Genomic DNA, 20,029 nt, shown 5'->3' with positions numbered 1-20,029 from the left:
GGGGGGGGGGGGAGGGCCGTAATATGCATTAAAAGAATAGCAAGAGGAAAATTGCCTTTGCTAAAATCTTCTTGGTGTGTCTAGGACAGAATAAGTAGTCCTGAAAATAGTTAGTGTTTTTAATTTGAAGTTGCTGACTGGGAGGAGCTAAGCTCTGGCAGCATGTCTGTGCTGCCAAGGCTTCTCTAGCAAGGAGGGAGGTGCCGTGAGGCTTGGAGCAGCACCGAGCCCTGCCGTGCGGTATCTTCCCCTGCAGACTCGCAGGGCGTGGGGTCCTGCTGGGCTTTGCCTCTGTGCCTGGCACCCGTTCCTAACCATCTTTGGCAGGCAGCTGTTCCTTTTGCTGGGAGGTGGGCAGGCTCTTGAATTAAACAGCAATTTTTGGTTTTAGCCATCGGGCAGGTGCAGTGACTCAGCGTGGCCTGATGTGCGAATCTCTTTCCAGGGGAAGCAAATTGCTCTGTGTCCAAGATGTGGCAGTCTGTGCCTGTCCTGTGTGTCCTGCTGGCTCTGGTGGGTGCGCGCAGCATCCCCTACTTCGCTCCCCTCTCACATGACGTGGTCAACTACATCAACAAGCTCAACACTACATGGCAGGTGAGTAGCAGCAGGGTTTTCGGGGCTTCTGGCTGAAGTATGATGGCGCTGTGCTCTGGTCCTGCTTCTGGATGGAAGTGGGACTTGTCATGCCAGCAGGGTCAGCCAGCTTGAGGGTGGGGAAAACGGCAATCCTCTGGCTAGCAGAGCTCTGTATTTGCATACCTACTGAATAGCTGGCCAAGGATGAGCAATTATTTGAGTCTTAGGGCCACAAGCTGTTCTGGTGAGCTGTTGGAGGTTGCCCCCCAACACGCCCACCTCTGCATGCAACAGCTCACCAAACTCCTCCTATGGGATGGGGCCCAGGAGTGGGACAAGTGGATGTGGGATCACAAGGCAGGGTTGCAGGGCCAAGTCAGAGCCACAATCTGCTGTCTGCACACCCTTGCGGCAGGCACAGAGCAGATGCAGAGAGCAGATGGCAGCTTTGCCTCAGGCCTTGGTCCCGTGCTGTCACCACCCCACGATCTTCTCCCTGGATGCAGCTCCCTGTCCACGCATGCGTGTTGCCCACATGGCTCCCTGGAGCTGTATCTGGCCCCAGGGCCGGGATCTTGGGGCAATGACAGCATGGGGTCGGGGCAAAGCTGGAAGCTGCTGCTGGGGGCTGCAACACCCCCCAGGTGGTGGGCTGCAAGCCCTGCAGAGGAGGCCAGCGGTGACTCCATGCCCTACCACTTGCTGGGGTTGAGGGAGGTGGCCAGCACTGGGACACCCGTCCCATACTAGCCCACAGCTCACCTGGGGATGCCCATGCAGTGGCAGCAGCCCCCAGGCCTCTCATCTCGGTGTGGGGTGAAGCAGTACAGGGACAGCAGCAGTGGTGGGAGCCCTGGTGAGGGCACTGCTTCCAGGGCTGGGGCTGCTTTCCATGGAGATGGGTACCTGGCCCTGGATACAGCTCCCTGCTTGGCCACATGGGATCTTCATGGAGAACAACCCCCAGCCCCAGATGCAGTTCCCTTTCTAGGGCTCTTGCCACTGCCCCTTCTCCCCACTGCTCAGCCCTGTGTCAAGCTGGCAGGGCTGCCGCCGCCACTTGGGCATCCTCTGGCAAGCTGTGCACTGGCACAGGATGGGGGTGGCAAAATTGCTTTCCAAGGTGAGAAGATCCAGCCTGCAAGTACCCATGTAGCATCCCTTCTTTGCCTCGGGTCTCAGATGATTTCATAAGCAATGCAAGGATGCCTGTTCAGTCTCCTCTGGCCTGTCTACTGTTCAACAGCACATGGCAAACTAAACTGCTGCTGGCCTCCATGAGGTCTTGGTGTCTGAAGATTGTGTAGGAGAGGAACAAGAGAAGATTGTCTTTGCTGTCAGCAGTGGACACAGTCCCCAGTGACCAAACTAGGGGCTTGCACCTACAGTCTTGTCATACAGGTGCTTGTGACAGGGACCAACTCCGAAGGAAAGGCTGTTAAGAGAATGTGCGCTAATGTCATCTTGCCAGGCCACGGTGATAGATAAATGGCTCGCACAAGGGAGAGGCTGTGGCAAAGGAAGCTCTAATTCAGTGGCTTCCAACCTGTGGACTCCTGGGGGTCCACGAGCTGTCTAAAGAGTCTGCAGAAAATGACTGACCAGTCAAAAGTGTGTGAATACCCACACTTACAATTCAAAGGGGTCTGTATCTCTATTCAGAATTTTTTAATTTAAAAAAAAAAAAAAGGTTGAAAACTACTGCTTTAATTGATCCTTCAGACTGACCCCAGGGCAGCAGTTTGCAAACAAGGGAGGCGCAACCCTGTGTAGGGCTCTTGGTACTGGATGGGGGCTGAGACCCCTACTGAAATTCAGTTGAGTGGTTGGGATCTGACCTGAAGTGAGGTCACCGCAGATTAAAAATTGGGTGCATCTGGCAGAGGGGAAACCTGGTCTCCTGGGATCCCCTTTTTCAAGAAGGATCAATGCAAAAGCAAGACCTGAAAGCACTGCCTCAGTCTCATGTCTCAGATCTGTCTGCCTGGATTACCAGCCATGGCTTGGGGTGGGGGGGTGGGGTGCTGTTGAGAAGAGGCAAGGGTTGTTGAGGGCTTTACAGTACTGGTTGGGGAGGCATGGGCTTGAGTACCTCTTTTTTTATGATAGACTTGGACCCAGGACTCTCCCCTCTGCTCAGGACCAGACCAGTTGTCATGTTTGGGGTCAGGAAGGAATTTTACCCCATGGTCAGATTTGGCACAGACTTGGGGTGGGGCAGAGGGATTGCCTACCTTGGTAGCAGGGGCCATGGCCCTCTACCTGGGATCTCTTGAGCATATAATAATGTTTTACAGAAGCAGGATACTGGCTGCTGTGGTTCCCCCTGCTTTACCTGTGTGGCTTAGGGTGTTGTCAGGGCTGATGGCAGTTTTAGATTATGGATTTGGATAAAAATGATCTTGCCTGGAGAAGGGGGGCTGGATTAGGTGACCTGAAGGTGCCTTCCAGCCCTACTTCTCTCCTACTTTCAGACTGACATTAGGAACTTGCTCACTATCGGCTCAGGCATCTCGGTGATCAATGGCTTGTTTTTTCCAGGCTGGGTACAATTTTCGCCACGCAGACATGAGTTATGTAAAGAAACTGTGTGGTACCTTCCTGCATGGGCCCCGGCTGCCAGAGAGGTGAGTGGTGCTGCAGGGGACTCTGAGGTTGTTCCTGGGTTAAAAGCAGCAGAGGCCAACCTTTTTGATAGGCATGCCACATAAGTCCTGCACTGTCCCCAAGTGCCACTCCGATCCCCTCTCTCCTGTATGCCACAAGCTGCCTGTGGCATTGCCACGTTGGACTGCAGCATTTTCTGTCCCCTTGCCATCCTTGCACACGTTCTGTAGTACCGAGCATTTGGTGAGTGCAGCTTCCTCCTGAACTCTTCTAATACCGTGCATGACTTTGAGCCTGTGCTTTATGCCTGAATTTACTTATTCATCTGTTTTGGGAGAGGGTGGTTGTGAAACTCCAACATACATGAACCCCTTGGATGCCCCTTTCATAGGGTCCAAGGCTCCCTAATTATTCCATCTTTGTCCTCTTCCCACCAGCTGTCAAACCCCATTTCCAGAGCTCCTTCACCCAAAACCTTGTGGTGTTGAAGGGGAAACAAAAGATTCCCAGGCTTCAAAAAATCTGTGCCTTTTTGGGCATGCATCAAAAATGGGACCTCCTTTAAATGAACTTGAGGGGAGGGATTAAATAAATGATAGATCCCACCCCAGAACTTCCTGGTGACTTCATTCCCCAAGATGAGATGGGCAAGCTCAGGTCCCTATTCCAGATTGGGTCAGGCGGTGACTTGGATATCTTATGTGTTAGAAGGAGTCTTAACCACTGGCTGCTGGTCATTTTGTAGGTCTTTTCCCCCTTCATCTTGGGCCACCACCCCAGTAAGCTCAGTGGAGTCTGGGGTTGAGTGTAGGCCTGACAGGGTAAGACTTTGGTCCGGTCTTCCTCAAGAAGCTGGACTAGATGATCACAGAGGTTTCTTTTGGCCTGGGAGCTGCTGCAGTACACATCCATCTTGCTGGGAACTCAGACCAAAGTGTCCTGGGCTTCCTGGACCCACTTGCTCGCTATGCATTTCTGTGACTGGCCAAGCTTGACACTTGCCTTGTGTGCCCGCTAAAGAGGGTGACTACTGGTCTGGCCTGGGGATGGTCAGGGTGGGAAATGATGTTGATACTCAATCTTAACTTAGCGCTCTTTCTATTTGAAGGGTTGCATTCGCAGAATACCTGGACTTGCCAGACAACTTCGACTCCCGGGAGCAGTGGCCAAACTGTCCAACCATTAAAGAGATCAGAGACCAGGGCTCTTGTGGCTCTTGCTGGGTAAGAAATTGTTCTGGCTAGGACAGGCTGGCAGCTGGGTAAGGCTGCCATTGGCTCTGCATGAGAGCTTTGCAGAGAGAGGCTTTGAGGCTTGTCCCTAACCAACAGGGAGGAGACTTGCATTGACATGCAGCATGATGGCTGAGGTGAGACCCTGCATGCAAGGAATTGGGGTGCTTGGCCTCTGTAGCCTGTGATTTGGGTGGCTTCCTGCATCTCCAGGCTGCTGTGGCAGCCCCATCTTCCCACTCAAACCAAAACGTGTGCTGCTACCAGCTGTAGACTGCAGTAAGCTGTAACCTGCTTAATGGTGACTTGACAGTGTTTGCTTGAAGCTGCTTGCCCAGAATATTGGGTAGGAGAAGAGACCAAGGAAATAAGCAGGTAAAAAATATCACGGGCAAGAAGAATTCAGAGAGCAAGGGAAGGACGGGTTAAGGGAAGTCAGCTCAGTCGCTTCAAGTCTGTTTAGTGGTTTTCTACCAGCTAGATCTGGCTTAGGGCAGATGGCTTATCTGCGTGACCTTTTTACGAGTAGGCATTTTCTGCTTGACGACAAACAAGTTATGTTTAACAATATCAGGCAGGCTTTTTTCTTTCAATAACCTGTTGGGTGCACTTCTGTGTATCCTAGCCTTATTTAATGGGCTTTTGAAGGTGAGCCAGGTAATGGATCTTTATGCTGTAGTCTATACCTCAGTCTTGACTTTTTCAGCCTTGACTGATGCTTGCTGGATGATCCTTCTGCGCCAGATAAGCATGTCATTTAAAAAAAAAAAAAGTCTTCAATGTAGGGAAGGAGCCCTTTTCCCTAATAGTCTTAAAAGCCTCAGATGGGCAGACTAAACAGGATTTTGGCATTTGAAATGATCTCAAAATCTGCCAACTGACATCTTGTTACTTGGTTTGTTCATTACCTGCATTCCCTGCCCAGCGTTGTGCTGGGTCTTGTAGCTGTGTGACAGGGCTGATTTTAATATGCTGTTTGTATTTCAGTATTCAACTGATGCTCTTGAGCACTTGGCTTTGGTGGGACAGGCTCCCCGAGCCTTCCTTGGTCCCCAGAGCACCCCTGAAGTTCAACCTGGTTCCATCATAGAATTGCCCTGCACAGTGGTCGGTGACTTAAGCTGATGGGCGAGCTCTTGCTGCCGTGACCTAGTAATAAGTTTAAAGGATGCTAATAGCTACCCCATTAAACAGTATATAGAGAAGGCAGGAGTCCTGCTGACATCTAAGCTTCTCGCTCTGGACATGGCCTGCTGCGGAGCAAGGCCTGTGTCCTTCCCCAGACTCCCGCCTGCCTTTTGTGACCTGAGTTCCAATTGCCACACTCTGCACAAGAGAAATATGGCTTTTGCCAGCTGCTGTGTTGTTTAGTCCCCAGTGTCTGTTTTGTAGACCTCAAATCCTCCATCCCTTGCGGGGTGTGTAACAGTCCTCATTTGGGCTCTTGCAGGCATTCGGAGCGGTTGAAGCCATCTCGGACAGAATCTGTGTCCACACCAACAGCAAGGTGAACGTGGAAGTCTCAGCAGAAGACTTGCTGTCTTGTTGCGGCTTTGAGTGCGGCATGGGGTGAGCTTGCAGCTAAGTCCTCTGCTTTACCAATAGGCATGACGGGACCCTGTTCCCAGTCACCAGCCCAGAAAGCAAATGGACCAGTCCTTGTACGGTGCTACTCGGACCCACTTCCCTTGCCTCTTTCCTGCCTGTGACCACTCCCAGGGGAAGGGGAACTTGTCCACTATCTACCACCTCGTAGCACTTTGGCCAGTTTTCCTGGGTGATTTCTTTTTGCTCAGAGCTGCCAGGAATAGTGATCTTTAAGCATCTGCTGGACACACATGGCAGAAACAATGGAGTCCTTGGTAATTCAGGCTCCGGGCACCAGGTTAGAAACCACCTTCCCTCGGTTCTGGCTTTTGAAAGCTCTGAATTGGAGGCAGGCAAAGTTTGGCCTGCGGTGGACTCAGTTTCGCAGCATCCTGGCTGTTTAGTTCATTTCCATGGAGACCATGGCCCTGATGTTCCTGGGGTCTCCATGGAAACTGGCCAGAATAATATGGGCAGGGGTTGCTGGGAAATGGAGTCCAGATTTTGCCTACTAAATCCTTCTAGTGCCTTAGCACAGGGACTTGGCCTTTATGCTTCCCCCAGTGCTGCACTGACTTGTGCAGAGGTGGATTTAAATCCATTCTGGGGTAGCTCTGATTCCTTTTAGCACAGGTCTCCATGGAATCGGATCTGCGCAGCTTTTCAGCTTACCTCCCTGAACTCAAGCTTTCTAAACAAACTAAATAACTCTTTGTCTTGGAACCGGGTAAATCTTCAAGTGCTGCCACATTCTGTAGGGGATATTTTAAATACATGTCCATAAGTCCAGGGCACCTTTCCATCGGTTGATGGAAGACCCCATGTGAGAGGACTGTGGTGCAAGACTGCAGCCTACAATGCTCTTGCTCATTTGAATCGTATGACCCCATTCACTCTACTGGGACTGCATATGCATTTTAAGGTGCATGTACAGGATTGCAGTAGAGTGCTTGGGTCCTTTCAGTGTTTGCCTCCTGGCTGCCAGGGAGGAATGTAGAGTCATCCTTGGCTGCTTGAACAGGAGGCTGGGAGCTGGGACTCCTGGGTCCTCTGCCACTGTTGTTACTCACTGTATGGGCAAACCCAGTTCTGTATATGCTCTCATTAAAACAGCTGTCATACCCCTTGGAAATGGAGTTTGAGGTACTGGATAAAGAGGCTGTCTTAATTGGTAGACCACTGAGCTGGGATGCTTGACTCTACCACTGACATGTTGAATAACCTTGGGCAAGTCTCTTGACCTCTGCCTCAACTTCCCTATGTGGAAGAATATCATCCCCTTGATCCTTGGAAATCTAGAGCTGGGTAGTAATAAACAGCTGGGTTTGACCATTCCTGCAACCACCTGACTTCTTTTAGAAGAGGAGTCTTGTCATAATTCACACATGCTGCAGGATGGCATAGTGGCCCCTTTAAATATTGCTAGACTATCCATCTTCTACCCAGAGCACTAAGCTCAGTCTGGACTGGCTCAGGGCTCTTATCTAAAGAGCTGCAGCAGGTTATGGCCTCCAGCTGCAAGGTGGCAAATGCTCCCTTATTTTTCAAGAGCAAATTTACATGCAGCATGTATGGGGAAACTCACAGTATGGCAGCCCTGGCCTTGGGGGAAGTACTTCTTGCAATGCAGTGCATTGTGGGGGAACTGCAGAGATGTGGCTGAGAAGCTAAAGAGGTATGTGAGGCCTGGGAACTGCAGTGTTGGATCTAGAGTCTCTTTCAAGTGTATCTCCCCAGAAGCCTAGGTAGAAGCCAAGGCCATGCCTCCGATTGAGCTAGGATTGGTGGCTGACTCTGCTACTGGTGGTTCTTGCAGGTGCAATGGTGGCTACCCCACTGGAGCGTGGCAGTACTGGACCGAGAGAGGCCTGGTGTCTGGTGGGCTCTACGACTCCCATGTGGGTAAGCTTGGGATGGTGCACACTGGGTCTGGAGTGGTGTGGTGTTTGGAGGGGGTTGGTGCTGGTGGGGACACAGTTATGGGCCCAACTACACCCCTGACCCCTTCTTGGAGGGCACCTCCCATAGCACTGAGGCTTCCTACCTCTTGCCTCTCCAGGAGCATTTCTCCCATGCACTCGGAGCAGGCCTGGGAGCAAGAGGTACCCACCTTGCTTTCCCAGAAGCCCTGGCTGAGGTTGGTCCATCTTGGGAGGGTGTGACGACTGTGACCCTTTTTTTTTTTTTTTTAAATGGGAGCTTTTAAAAGCATTGTTCCTCTAATCAAAGGAGCAAAGAACCCATGTAAATTGTCTCCTTAACCACCAGGAGTTTGTCAACTGTTTCTACACCCCTACTTGTCTGCCTGGACATCTCTGCAGATCTGATCCTTATTAATCCCCCCAGATTGACCTTGCCTCTCCCCATCTCAGACAACTGCTGCCTCTTCAGTCCAGTCTGCACTTGCACCTGCTGCCTAGAGCTAGCTCAGCAAGGTGTCTGAGGTGGGACACGACAGTAGATGGCTCTGTCTTGTGCTACATCTTCAGGAGTTTGCTGTCTGCTTCCTGATCCTTTCTAGGTGCATTGCCCAACTCTCCAGTTCTTTGAATTAACCTGGTATGTTAAAATTGATACTCTTACCTCAGTCAGGTAATAGGAAGCTGTAGTATCTCCACACTATGGTAGAGCATCTTCAAGTCCTTTGTAGTAGGGGACTTATTCGTCATTCCTCTTCTAGACTGAACACAGCTGTGTCCTGTCCCTTGCTGTAATGTGGCTTGGATGCCTGCATTACACTGGCTGGCCCTAAATGCAAGGGCTGATGGGGGGCCAGCTGTCTGACCTTGTGTCTCGCTCAATAGGCTGCAGGCCATACTCCATCCCTCCATGTGAGCACCATGTCAATGGGTCACGGCCACCATGCACCGGAGAGACTGGAGACACACCCAAGTGCAGCAAGCACTGTGAAGATGGCTACAGCCCTTCATACCAGGAGGACAAACACTATGGTAAGGGAGGCTTCCCCACAGCAGCAGTGGGGCACTTTTTCCTTCTGAGGCTATGAAGCTAGATCTCATCAGATGCAGCGCCTTGTTGCCCTTGCACCAGCTCTCATGATGCTGCTGTAGCAAATGTGTAGAGCTAACAGCATGTGCCACCAATTCTTCATGGCCCACAAGTCTGCACATCCCATGCCCATGCAGAAGCCTACACCCATGGGTGTTTCTCTGTTGGGGAACATGATGAAAATCATGCTCGAGTTCAGTCTCCGTCCTGCTGGGTGAGCCCCCTCTCTGGAATAGCACTGAAGTGAAGGGATGTGAGCTTTGGGTCCTTGTGTTAGCCCTGCAGGAGATCATTGCAAGCAAGAATCCTAACACCAGAGGATGCTCCCAGGACAAAAGCAGTCCTTTTGACTGTAAAGGTCCCGAAGCAGATCTAGCAAGTGCTTCGGGGAATTAAACCTTCCCACAAAGTTTTTGCTTTGCGTGTTCCCCACGCTTGCCAGTGGCAAAGCAGATGGGACTGAGGATTTTATTCTCTGTGGTTTGGGGTTTTTTTGGGGGGGGGGTTTCCCTCTTGGAGACCTGAGGTTTTTCTTTTTTTGGAGACTCGTCATCTCCTGTGGGCTTGCCTGGGCCTGTCCCTGACTGTGGGGCCTTTCTAGGTGAGGAACTAGGATTATACTTTACTAGCCACTTGGAAGCCATGCAAGGCCCCCATCTGCAGAAGAGGAGACAGAGGGGATTTAATAGCAGCCTTCAATGACCCAAGGCAGGGTTTGAAAGAGGATAGAGCTGGACTGTTCTCAGGAGTGGCAGATGATGGCAGTAGTTTCAAGTTGCAGCAAGGGAGGTTCAGATGTGAGACTTTCCAAATATCCGTAGGAGGGTAGAGGAACCCTGAAGCGGGTCACCCAGAGGTGGTGGAATCTCCTTCATCCTTGAAGATTTTTAAGGCTCAGCTTGACATTTGCCTGGGAGTGTCCATGTTAACTAGTGCCATGGAGGATAGCAAGGCTGTGTGGAGATTTCTCCTTCCCCAATCATGCCAAGAGTTCAGTCTGATGTGGAGGCCTCCTGTCCTCTGAACCAGCAGATGGTGAAGTGCCACTCAATTCCCCTTGAGTTGCCCAAGTCCTCCAGGGACCTTGGGGCAGGCCCTGGCACAGGGCGAAGATGGATGAGTAGGCTTCTGCCAGTCAGCACGGCCTCTAGGCAGGTTGGCATCAGACCCTAGCTTGCACTGAGGCCTGGGGTTTTGCTCTTGTCATGTAGGCGTTACATCATACAGCGTCCCTCGCAGTGAGAAGGAGATAATGGCCGAGATCTACAAGAATGGCCCGGTGGAGGGAGCCTTCATTGTGTATGAAGACTTCCTGATGTACAAGAATGGTGAGCAGTGCATGTGTCTCAGTGCATGGGGCAGACATGGGTGGGAGTTCCTGGGTTGGCCCAAGAGTACAAGCTAAAAAGTGACTGGGGAACTTGGATGCTCCAGATGGTTGGGCAGAGTGCCATCAGCTGTGGTGTGATGGCAAAGGGTGCCTGCTACTGCACTGAGTTTCATGTTGGGGGAGCTAATGGTGTCAGATTCATAACTAGACTGTGCTTTCTGGTGTCCAATAGATGCGGTGAGGGGTGGCTGTAATTTAGGGACATGCACATACATGTGGCAGGACCAAGCCACCTCTTCCCCCAGGGACTGCTGTTCTAACTTGGGCTCCAGGTGGCAGCAAGTAGTCAGGCATGTATAGGTGGCTTCCTGCCAATCCTGGACTTTGCTTCAAATTTCTCCAACTCTCAGGATGCTGAGATGGTCCCAGACTTCATAGGCTGTCCCAGCCAATCCGCGATATATGGTCACCCTACCAATGGACCACTTCAGGCCTGGCTGTGAGGTTTCCAACCACAGAAGCCAGCCTCTCTAATGCCTGCTATGTGTGAGGCATGGATGTGAAGAGGGCCCCCAAATTGAACATCCTAAAGTAACAACTGCTTGTAAAAAAAAAAAAAAAAAAAAAAAAAAAAATCTGGCCCCAGTGCCTCTAAGGCCATGCTGCAAGTTGGTGTCTGAACTGGAACAAGATGTGAATGCCTGGCTTGCAGTCCACTCTCACATTGCTGCATCTATGGCACCTCCTCCCCATCACCATTGCACATGAGTTCAACTGGGTGCCTGCTGCATAATGGGAACTTGTCTGCCAGGGCATAAAAAGACTCTTGTTCTGGCATTACCAAGCTGTGAGTTTTCACCCCCTGCAAGGGGTGTGTGGGGGTTAGGGTTGGCATGTAATTCTTTTCCAAAAACTGTTTTGTAATGTTAATTGATGGTTTGAATGTTGTCTGTGAAAGATGCAATGCAGCCTTAGGACAAATCTACTTTATTGGAGCACCAGCAAAGGAACTGAAGAGCAAAATGGTATCAAACTTTACACTAGGAAGATCTAAGAGCTGTGATCAGGCAGACGCAATGTACCACCACCTCTCTTTCTTGCCTCTCCTGCAGGTGTGTACAAACATGAAACTGGGGAGCAGGTTGGAGGCCATGCTATCAGGATCCTTGGCTGGGGTGTGGAAAACGACACCCCTTACTGGCTGGCTGCCAACTCCTGGAACACGGACTGGGGTGACAACGGTAAGCGGCCAGGCAGGGGGTGGGATGTGCTTCCTCTTTGAAAGGCTCTTTCAAATTTGTTTAATTGGATTTTAAGGCAGGCAGGCAAATGGCAACAGCAGGCATCTATAAAGACAATATCCTTTTCTCCTTCCCCCTTCTAGCTGGGTAGAAAAGGCTAAATCTTGGTTGGTTCAGTACTACCCCTGGGAGCAGGGCCTGTTGGGGGTGGGCAGTAGCTCGACTCGGGCTTGGGCATTTCATGTCCTGCCAGTGTGAAAGTCTTTCCAGCTTCAGGGTTTAAGGGAATACAGACTTGTTAGACTGATGTTCACATAGGGGATCAGGAAGGCATTTGCCCTGTGGTCAGATTGGTATGGGTTGGCTGAGGGTGGAGGGTTGCCTCTTTCTGTAATGGGGGTCCTGGCCCTCTGTTTGGATCCCTTTTTTATAGAAGCGGGACATAGGTGGCTGTGGTTCCTCTGCTTTTACTAGTGGCAGGTTAAGGTGTTTTGTGTTGTCAGGGTTGAGGATAGTCTTCTGCAGAGTCTAGTTTCCTATAGGATAGTTTCATACCTTCTCGGGTTGGAAGGGACCTGAGCAGATCATCTAGTCTGACCCCCTGCCATGGCAGGAAGAGCACTGGGGTCAAATGACCCCAGTAAGGTGGTCATCCAACCTCCTCTTAAAAACCCCCAGGGTGGGAGCCTGCACCACCTCACTTGGAAGCTGGTTCCAGACCCTAGCCACCCTGACCGTGAAGTAGCACCTCCTGATGTCCAACTTAAACCTTCCCTCCGCCAGCTTGTGACCACTGTTCCTGGTCACTCCTTGTGGCGCTCGGGGGAACAGGGACTCCCCCAGCGCCTGCTGATTTTTTTTTTTTCTCCCCCCAACCAGTTTATAACAGGCCACAAGGACGGTTTGAATAGGGCTGATCCTGCCTTGGGCAAAGGCTTGGACTAGATGCCTCTGGAGGTCTCTTCAAGCCCTACTTCTTCATGACTCTCAGACTTATCTCTGGCCTGGTGACCTTTGCTGAAGCAGCTTGGAGCAGCCTGGAAAGAAGGGTCATTTTAATGTACATGGTGCTTTTTGAAGCAGGGAAGAAATTCCCCTACCCCAGGCAGATTTAGCATCTTGCACAAAGTACTGCTGTATTAACAGTACTCCAGGGCTTGGTTTTTTTTACCTCTGCTCCAGGCTGCCAGACCAGCTCCACAGGCTGCAGCAGGAAAGACACACGTCCTGGACCTGGTTCAGAGATGCTGAAAGTGGGAGGACACCTGGTGGCAGAGTCCAGGTTGAGAAGGAAGAATACAGCACTGGCTCAAAGCTTGAGACATCTGGGCTCAGCCAGATGCTCTGTAGCAGACCGGGAGACTAAAACAGGGTAGAATAGCTGGGCCTAGGTCCTACAGGGCATCTCCTTAATCCCTGGGGCAGTGAGGGGACAAGTATTCGCCCTAGTGCTACCAGGCTAGTGAAGGTTGTGCATTGAGAATGGCGAGTCCTTGGGGCAAACAGGGCTATGGGGTGTATTTTTTGCAGGGGGGATGAGCTGACTGAAATGTGGATACAATTGTAACTTGGGCATAATGGGAGTCCTAGCATCTCACAGCAAGCTGGTTGCCATGATGGGAAGGAGAGGAACTTGGCTGGAGTCCATACATAGGCTCGTCCCATATCTGCCTGTCTGGGAAGTGAGATGGGTCCCCATTCCCACCTCCTCTCTGCCCCCATGTGAGATTTTAAGAATTCCTCTCCCCTCTAGGCTTCTTTAAGATCCTCAGAGGGCAGGACCACTGCGGAATAGAGTCGGAGATCGTGGCCGGCGTGCCCAAGACTGAAGAGTACTGGAAGAGGATCTGACTTTTTTTAGCATCTCAACTGCGGCCAAAGCCACCAAACCACGAAGAAATCTGACTTGGATGCTTTTACCTGGTAGCAGATTAGGGGCAGAGCTAGCCCATGCTCTGAAGAGACTGTATAGTCAAAGCCACTTTTTAAGAAAGCCTTTTATCTTTTTGTTTTTTAATTGTACCGTGGGAGGAAAGGGGCAGGCTGTGCACAGATGCACTGCGTGCCTCTCTCTGCCACGGCCACCTCCCAAACCATCCTTTCCTACCCCAAAGACTCCTGCAGGAGTGGGGCTGCTGGCATCTCCATGCAGCAGTGAGGTATCCTGAGAAACTTGGGCTTTTGGTGGCCTGGTTCAGTAGAGCCTCATTGGCCAAGCCTGAAGGTGGGGAGGGGAGAGCAATTAACTTTCTTCTGACCCCATAAACTGCAGGGCATCAGGACAAGGTGACCTACTAGGTTTTTTCTAACTCTGATGTAAGGACACTTACCATGATGGAGCATGGCCTGGTAACCTGTGTCCCGAGCATGCTCCGCAAGCTGCGAGTGCTCTACAGCAGCCTAGGTTCCCCAAGTAGGTATGTGCAAAGCATGACCTGTAAGTGCACAGCTCGGGATAGTGCCCAGAAACTTCTGAAAACTTTTGTGCCTTGGTTTTCTTAACTTTGCTTCTTGGGGGAAGAGAAGTGATTGACACAATACTGACCATTTGAGGTGGACTGGCTCTGCGGAGTTGAGGGGAAAAAGGGTCCTTACTTATAAAGTAACTGAAAGCCTTTAGTTAAATAGCTTGCTGTTTTTAGCTTCTGCCAAAACACTGGCTGTTACATCTTGGGGGTTTCTACTCTGGGAAGCAGGGGGTGGGGGAGAGTTGGTGTGAGCTCCAGATACTGAGCATGTCTGGCTTCTCAACAAAAAGAGCACAGTATAGCTGCTACCACCCAGCCCCAGATGTCCTCCCAGGATACTTATTAAGCAACCCCCATCCCTTCGAGAGTTCCCAGTGCAGAATATGGAAATCCTTATATTGCTTGTAAGATCCCAACACTTCTACTTGATTCCCCAACAGCCATGGGAAAGAGGGCTTAGCATTGTCCATGGCAGTAGCCACAGGAGAAGCTTGCAGTCATCTAGCTGCTTTGCACCACTGTCCTGTAGTGCAGGAGACTTGAAGACTTCCATTTTTGTTCCTAGGAACTTGTTTTCCAGAGGAGGGGTTTGAGGTAGGTGCATGGGCAGAGCTATGTGAGAACAAGGATGATTTTTAAAGAACAGCTTATGTTGCTTAACTGAGATGCCACAGTTCTGGTATAAATTTTGACAAGCAATCCCAGCACCTGTCTTTAGACTGTTCTGGTATTTGGTGTTGCTTTTTAAATTCAGTCTCCTTTAATGCCTTTTTTTGTTTGTTTGTTTGTTTGTTTATTTGGTGTTTTTTTTTTTGTAATTGCTTTAACCACTAGTGAGGTGACTTCAGTGCCAATAAAGTTTTCTCCTGTCTCTTGGGCTCCTATATGGTGGAAGGGGGAGGCAACTCTCTCTGGGACTTCTGCAGTTCTTAGGCTTGCTTCTCTGTTTTGTGAATGATGGCTTCTGGAAGGGAGGGAGCCGTATGTGCATGGGCTGCAGTAGCATCTGTACACTCTACCTAGATCCATATTCATGGGGCCTGTTCTGGAGTTGCTATCTCAATGCCCTTCCAGGAAGGGAGTGCTTCTGTCTATCTCTAAAAGCCCAGGTCTCCCAAGAGATGGGCATCTCTGGCTCCATAGCTCCTTTTTGTAGGTAGCATTTGACAAATACAGGTGGGATGCAGTGCCCAAATCTAGTATAGTAGTAGCAAGTGCTACAAACAGCAGCAATCAAATCCCACCTTAGACCAAGCGCTGTTAACTTGTAATTGCTTAACAGCTGCTGCCCTGTGTTTTAAAACAGGTATGTGATCCCTGGTATCCAGTGCCCAGGTTAGTTGACATGGCACTATCAGGTGCCTGACTTTAGGCTGTAGGCCCCAGGACTCATTCCAGCCTCTGACCTAACTCTGCTGTCCAGCTGAAGTGCAGGGCCAAGAGGTAAAGGACCATTGCTGTGGGTCCCTGTAACCTCAAAGCTTCTGCAGGGGGTATATGCAAAATTGCCCAACTGCTACTGAATCCCACAACCTGCAAGAGGTCTGAATGCCTGGATGTCTTGGGCTGAGATGCTCAAAAAAGGTAACTTGGGGACAAGACAGGTACAGCTAATGTGTTCTGATCAAAGCATTTTCTTGAGGGGAATCTTAGGTTCAGATCTCTGCCCTGGATCAGGGGTGATTCCTCACCTCAGGGACCAGCTTTAACAACTTGGCTCCTCCAGGCTACTGAACAGCTCACTACTAGTCTTAGGGATGATGATAAACCAGGCTTCAGTGCCTCACTTAGCATGGAGAAGCCCTCCTGGCTGAACACAGATGGATGCAGCCTCCTTTCACTGTATATCAAGCCTGGCTATTTGAAATGACTTTCTGCTCAGTTTGCTCCTGGGGCTGCTAGTGCAGCCCAGGAATGCAGTCAGCTGAGTCCATTAAATCTCAGGCTACTTCAGGGCTGGGGTAGCAAATGCCTTTGACAGTAGCCAGTGCTCATCCTTCCCACTGCAGCTGTGTGGAGCAGAAGCTCACACCCCAACAGCTGGCAATGGGGAGTAGCCTTCTGCAAGGTGAAGTGGACATGCTGGTTGGCACTAGGGAGCAGACTGGGTCAGGGGTGAGGAAAGAAGATGTCTCTCTGCCCAGACCATGTTCTTCACCAGCCTCTTCAGTGGTGGGAGACTGCAGCAAACAGAAGGCAGCTTCAAATGGTGGTAGTGCAGGGGAAAAGTCCCTGCCTGCCCCCTCACAATGCAAATACTCACCAGGGAAGACCTTTTTTTTTTTTTTTAAACCAGCTGAACAGGTAGGAATTGTAGGACAAGCTTTCAGCTCTGTTCCACCTCAGACCACTTCCAAGGAGTAGCAGCACTTCAGAGAGGCATAAGCATCCATAGGTATCTCCCTGCCCTACTTTCCGACTTCAGACTCACATGGGTAATTACCTCACCCAACTGAATAAAACAACATCTCTGCAAATGAATCAGTTTATTCTCAACAAGACAGGAGACTGTACAGTTAGAGAATGCTTGCTTTAACCATAGCCCAGTTCAAGTACATACACTCCTTGACCTCTTTGCAAGTTCATGGTATGTCTCTGTGCTGTAAGTGGGTTTTACAAAGCCAACAGGCCTTAACTGTTCACTGACAAGTAATCTTGAACACAACAGTTTTGTCATGGCCTATGAAAGCCAGGCTTCAGTGCCCTTGCTCTTGCACCTACAGCAGACACTTTTGCTGGCTCAAAGCACCAGTCACTTGAACAGAGCAGACCAGGCATAGAGAGAGAAGACATGCTGCATGGAGCAGCAGGACCTTTTTCCAACAGCCTTTAATGGAAAGCACAATATAGCTCAGTCTAGCCCCTAACAGCAGGTGGTAGTAATGGGGGCCCATGGTTGGTGTGCATTCAGATGCAGCTGGGGAAGATGAGCCACCAGTGTGACAACCAGATGGTGAAGTAAAGGACACTAAAGTAAGCTGGTTGCCATAAGAGTCTGCTTTGAACTGTAGGATGACACCTCAAAAGGCCCAGTTTGAACAGGCATCTACTGAGATTCCAGGCCAGGACACTAGTCAGAACACTTTGGGCAGAGGCATCTCTTGAGCTACACTATACAATAGGTGATGGCTTTGTTCCAATATGACAATATTTAAATCAGACTTCTTTTTTGTCTGGGCAGGTGGGAGGGGAAAGAAATCACTACTAAACTAATCAAGTTCCCTTTGCACTCCCTGAATAGCTAAAAAAAAGAAGGGCAGCTTTGCATGTGTTGTCATTATAAAGCTTCTGCCATTTACAGGTATGCTGGGCCTGTAAAAGAAGCAAGCAAGCAAGCATGTAGGAGCATTTTAAAAATTATCACACCATAAAAACTGAGCCCAAGCTATTCCTGACAAGTTACAAGGCCAACACCTCTGCCTAGTCTTCTAGTACAAGGGTGGGTTGTACAGATCTTCCCCAGGCATCTCAGTGTTTTAAAACTATCACCACTCTTAGGCCAACAGTCAGAAGTCAGCCAGAGTTTCTTTGTGTCCTTAAGATTTCATCTGTCATAGGACGTGCTAGGTTTCTGTTGCTGGATGGCAACATTAACATTCTGAAACTGCTGTGCAACAGGAGATAAGAACACACACATGCACGCAGGGCAAAAGAAGAGTTGGTAGAACAAGTCCCATGTCTCAGTTTTTACAGGAACGGTGAGTCCAAATTCCAAGCAGCAACTTTATGTAAAAAAATATCCCAGCCAGAAGGCAGGGAAAAACAGGTCTCCAATGAAGAAAAGGTCAAACACAAAACTTCTAACTTGTTCACTTCAATGACACCAGGTTGCTGGCATGGGAAGGGTAACCACGGTCTAGCAAGCCAGCTTACTTCACAATATTTTGGGGCTGAATGGCACCTCCAGACATCCTGATTCATTCCTGGCATCAGTCTCCAAGGGCACATGCTAACTGGAAAGCCTGCAGCATAACAGCCCACCAGGAGAGACACACAGGACACAGTCCCCAACACTGCCCAATTGCCGACCAGCAATCTCCCCCAGCCCTCAGTTCTCGCCGGCCTGAATGTACTCCTCTGACGCCTTTGACATCGCACTAAGGTACTGCCAGCTCAGCGCTGCCAAAAGCATGGCGCAGGATAGGTAGATGGGGGAAAAATGGTTACGGGACACAATGGTGCTGCTGGGCAAACTCATTGTCCGGACAGTGGCAATGATCTGCTGGGTCTTGTTAGAAGAAGGGTCTGTGCTTGGGATTTTCTGGTAGATCTGAAAAGGGAAGAACCAACCTGTGAGTAAGGGAACAGGAACACTCCACCCCATGGCAAAGCCCCTCAACCATGAAATCTTCACAAGGACCATGTCACCAGCCAGATGATGAGTCTACTCAAACAGGCCACTACTAGGCATTAATTACAATATGGCTAGTTCAACAACTGCATTTGGATCATGGCCACCACACTGGCAGGTTTCTGGTCCCGCATTTCTCCTACAATGAAGAGGGAGCACTTTTTCCCTGTGAACTGTGTGATATATGATATTTGCTTTAGAGCCTGGTCTGTGGCCAAATCCGAGGCACACTTGCACATCAAAATCCTGGCACCATTACAAAGAACATGGTTTGGGGCAAATGTTTATGCTCTAGGGCCTTGCACAGGTTTTAAATGTAACGTATCAGCAGCAATAGACCAGATGTCCAGTAAAGTGGTTCTTACTTCCCTGCTAACATCCTTTCAAGTCCCTTTGCAGGCATGCCCTCAATGTGCTGTAACCCATCATCAGCCTTGGTACTGGGAGGTCAGGACAGCCTGGCACTAGCGAGAATCAGTGAAGCCACTAGGACGTAACAGGGGGCCTCAGATTTGAAACCAGTTCCTAAACAAGGTGCAAGAGCCGGACAGGTGGGTTACTTCCCTGGCAGCAACTAGGGTTGAACAACTAAACAACTGCCGGCCTATTTTTGTAACTTTAACTTCACCTTTCTTTCTGCTGCCTCCCTGTCCTCCAATCACCTCCTTTTGCCCACTGCTCTTTTGTCATATCGAACTTCAGCTCTTGAGGGGCTGCCAGCAATATTCCTTCTACGGAGTAGCGATCTGAGCGGGCCGCTTCAGCCTGAGAGTGTGCTGCTTCGGTCCCGCCTCCCCTTTCAGCGCAGTAAGGTAAAATTGATGCTGTGGCCCAGCCACGGGCCAGACACAGTCAACTGACAGAACCAAAAGGGCGGCACGGGGGCCAGCGTGGGACACCTACCGAAAATAAGCTCACTCCTCACACGGGGCAGGCAGCAGCTCCTCCCTGAGGTGAGGCAAGGCACAGATGGGGGCTGGGGCTGGTGAAGGCTCCGCCAGCTCTGGGGAACTACTCCACTCTCCAGCCCTGGTGCCATGTGCCTCCTCGCTCCCCGAGGCAATGCAGGGGTGCAGAGCAGTTCCCTGGAGCCCATGGAACCCATGCCAGCCCTGCACGAGGAGTGCCCTTCGATAAGTGTCCCATGCTAGCCCTGGTGCCTCCACTGCACTCCACGCCCAGCTCCTCTCTGGCCAGGTGCGCAGCCTTAAAAAGTTGGTGTGCAGCAAGATTTTTACTTGTGCGCAGCCACGCACGTGCGCAGCTTAGAGGGAACCTTGGCTGCCAACCTGTCAATGGTGAGGCATGTCACAGTGGCTCCAGGTGCTCTGTACCACCTCCAAGTACTTCAGATGAGGGTTTTGTTTCTGTGCATTACCCAACACACATCTGGGACTGCTCCGGTTAGTGCAGCAGGGCCCATGTTGCAGAACTCTACTGTGAGAACAGGGTTTCAGAACAGGCCAGCCAAGACAAAGCCTGTAAGCCTACTACTGAGGTAGCCTGTGTCCACCAAGGACACCTACCTTTTAGGAAGACATGAACTTACCAGCTAACTTAACCCAATAGAGAAATCCCTTATTAAGCTTATTAAGGGAAACAACACTGTTACACTGGGGGGGGGG

The 20,029-nt window shown here is 50.4% G+C and overlaps 2 protein-coding genes across 3 annotated transcripts in view; one reads left to right on the top strand and one right to left on the bottom strand.

The window, feature by feature from the left end:
• The window catches only part of CTSB (cathepsin B), a 28,431-nt gene extending 13,809 nt beyond the window's left edge, over positions 1 to 14,622 (top strand). For both annotated transcript variants that reach the window (XM_019520919.1, XM_019520920.1), the window contains 9 exons: positions 446 to 597; positions 3,121 to 3,206; positions 4,295 to 4,409; positions 5,869 to 5,987; positions 7,822 to 7,907; positions 8,810 to 8,956; positions 10,226 to 10,342; positions 11,457 to 11,585; positions 13,339 to 14,622. In XM_019520919.1, the coding sequence (XP_019376464.1) occupies positions 472 to 597; positions 3,121 to 3,206; positions 4,295 to 4,409; positions 5,869 to 5,987; positions 7,822 to 7,907; positions 8,810 to 8,956; positions 10,226 to 10,342; positions 11,457 to 11,585; positions 13,339 to 13,436 (1,023 nt within the window). In that variant the 5' untranslated portion in view covers positions 446 to 471 and the 3' untranslated portion in view covers positions 13,437 to 14,622. The remainder of the gene's footprint in view (positions 1 to 445; positions 598 to 3,120; positions 3,207 to 4,294; positions 4,410 to 5,868; positions 5,988 to 7,821; positions 7,908 to 8,809; positions 8,957 to 10,225; positions 10,343 to 11,456; positions 11,586 to 13,338) is intronic.
• A 2,763-nt stretch (positions 14,623 to 17,385) lies between these two features.
• The window catches only part of FDFT1 (farnesyl-diphosphate farnesyltransferase 1), a 17,750-nt gene continuing 15,106 nt past the window's right edge, over positions 17,386 to 20,029 (bottom strand). Inside the window, exon 8 of the mRNA XM_019520918.1 lies at positions 17,386 to 18,323. Within this exon, the coding sequence (XP_019376463.1) occupies positions 18,102 to 18,323 (222 nt within the window). The 3' untranslated portion in view covers positions 17,386 to 18,101. The remainder of the gene's footprint in view (positions 18,324 to 20,029) is intronic.

This window comes from Gavialis gangeticus, unplaced genomic scaffold (genome assembly GCF_001723915.1).
Source record: "Gavialis gangeticus isolate Ggan-Ray unplaced genomic scaffold, GavGan_comp1, whole genome shotgun sequence".
NCBI lineage: Eukaryota > Metazoa > Chordata > Crocodylia > Gavialidae > Gavialis > Gavialis gangeticus.
The sequence above is the reverse complement of the archived record's forward strand: the minus strand, read 5'-3'. Positions and strand labels throughout refer to the sequence as shown.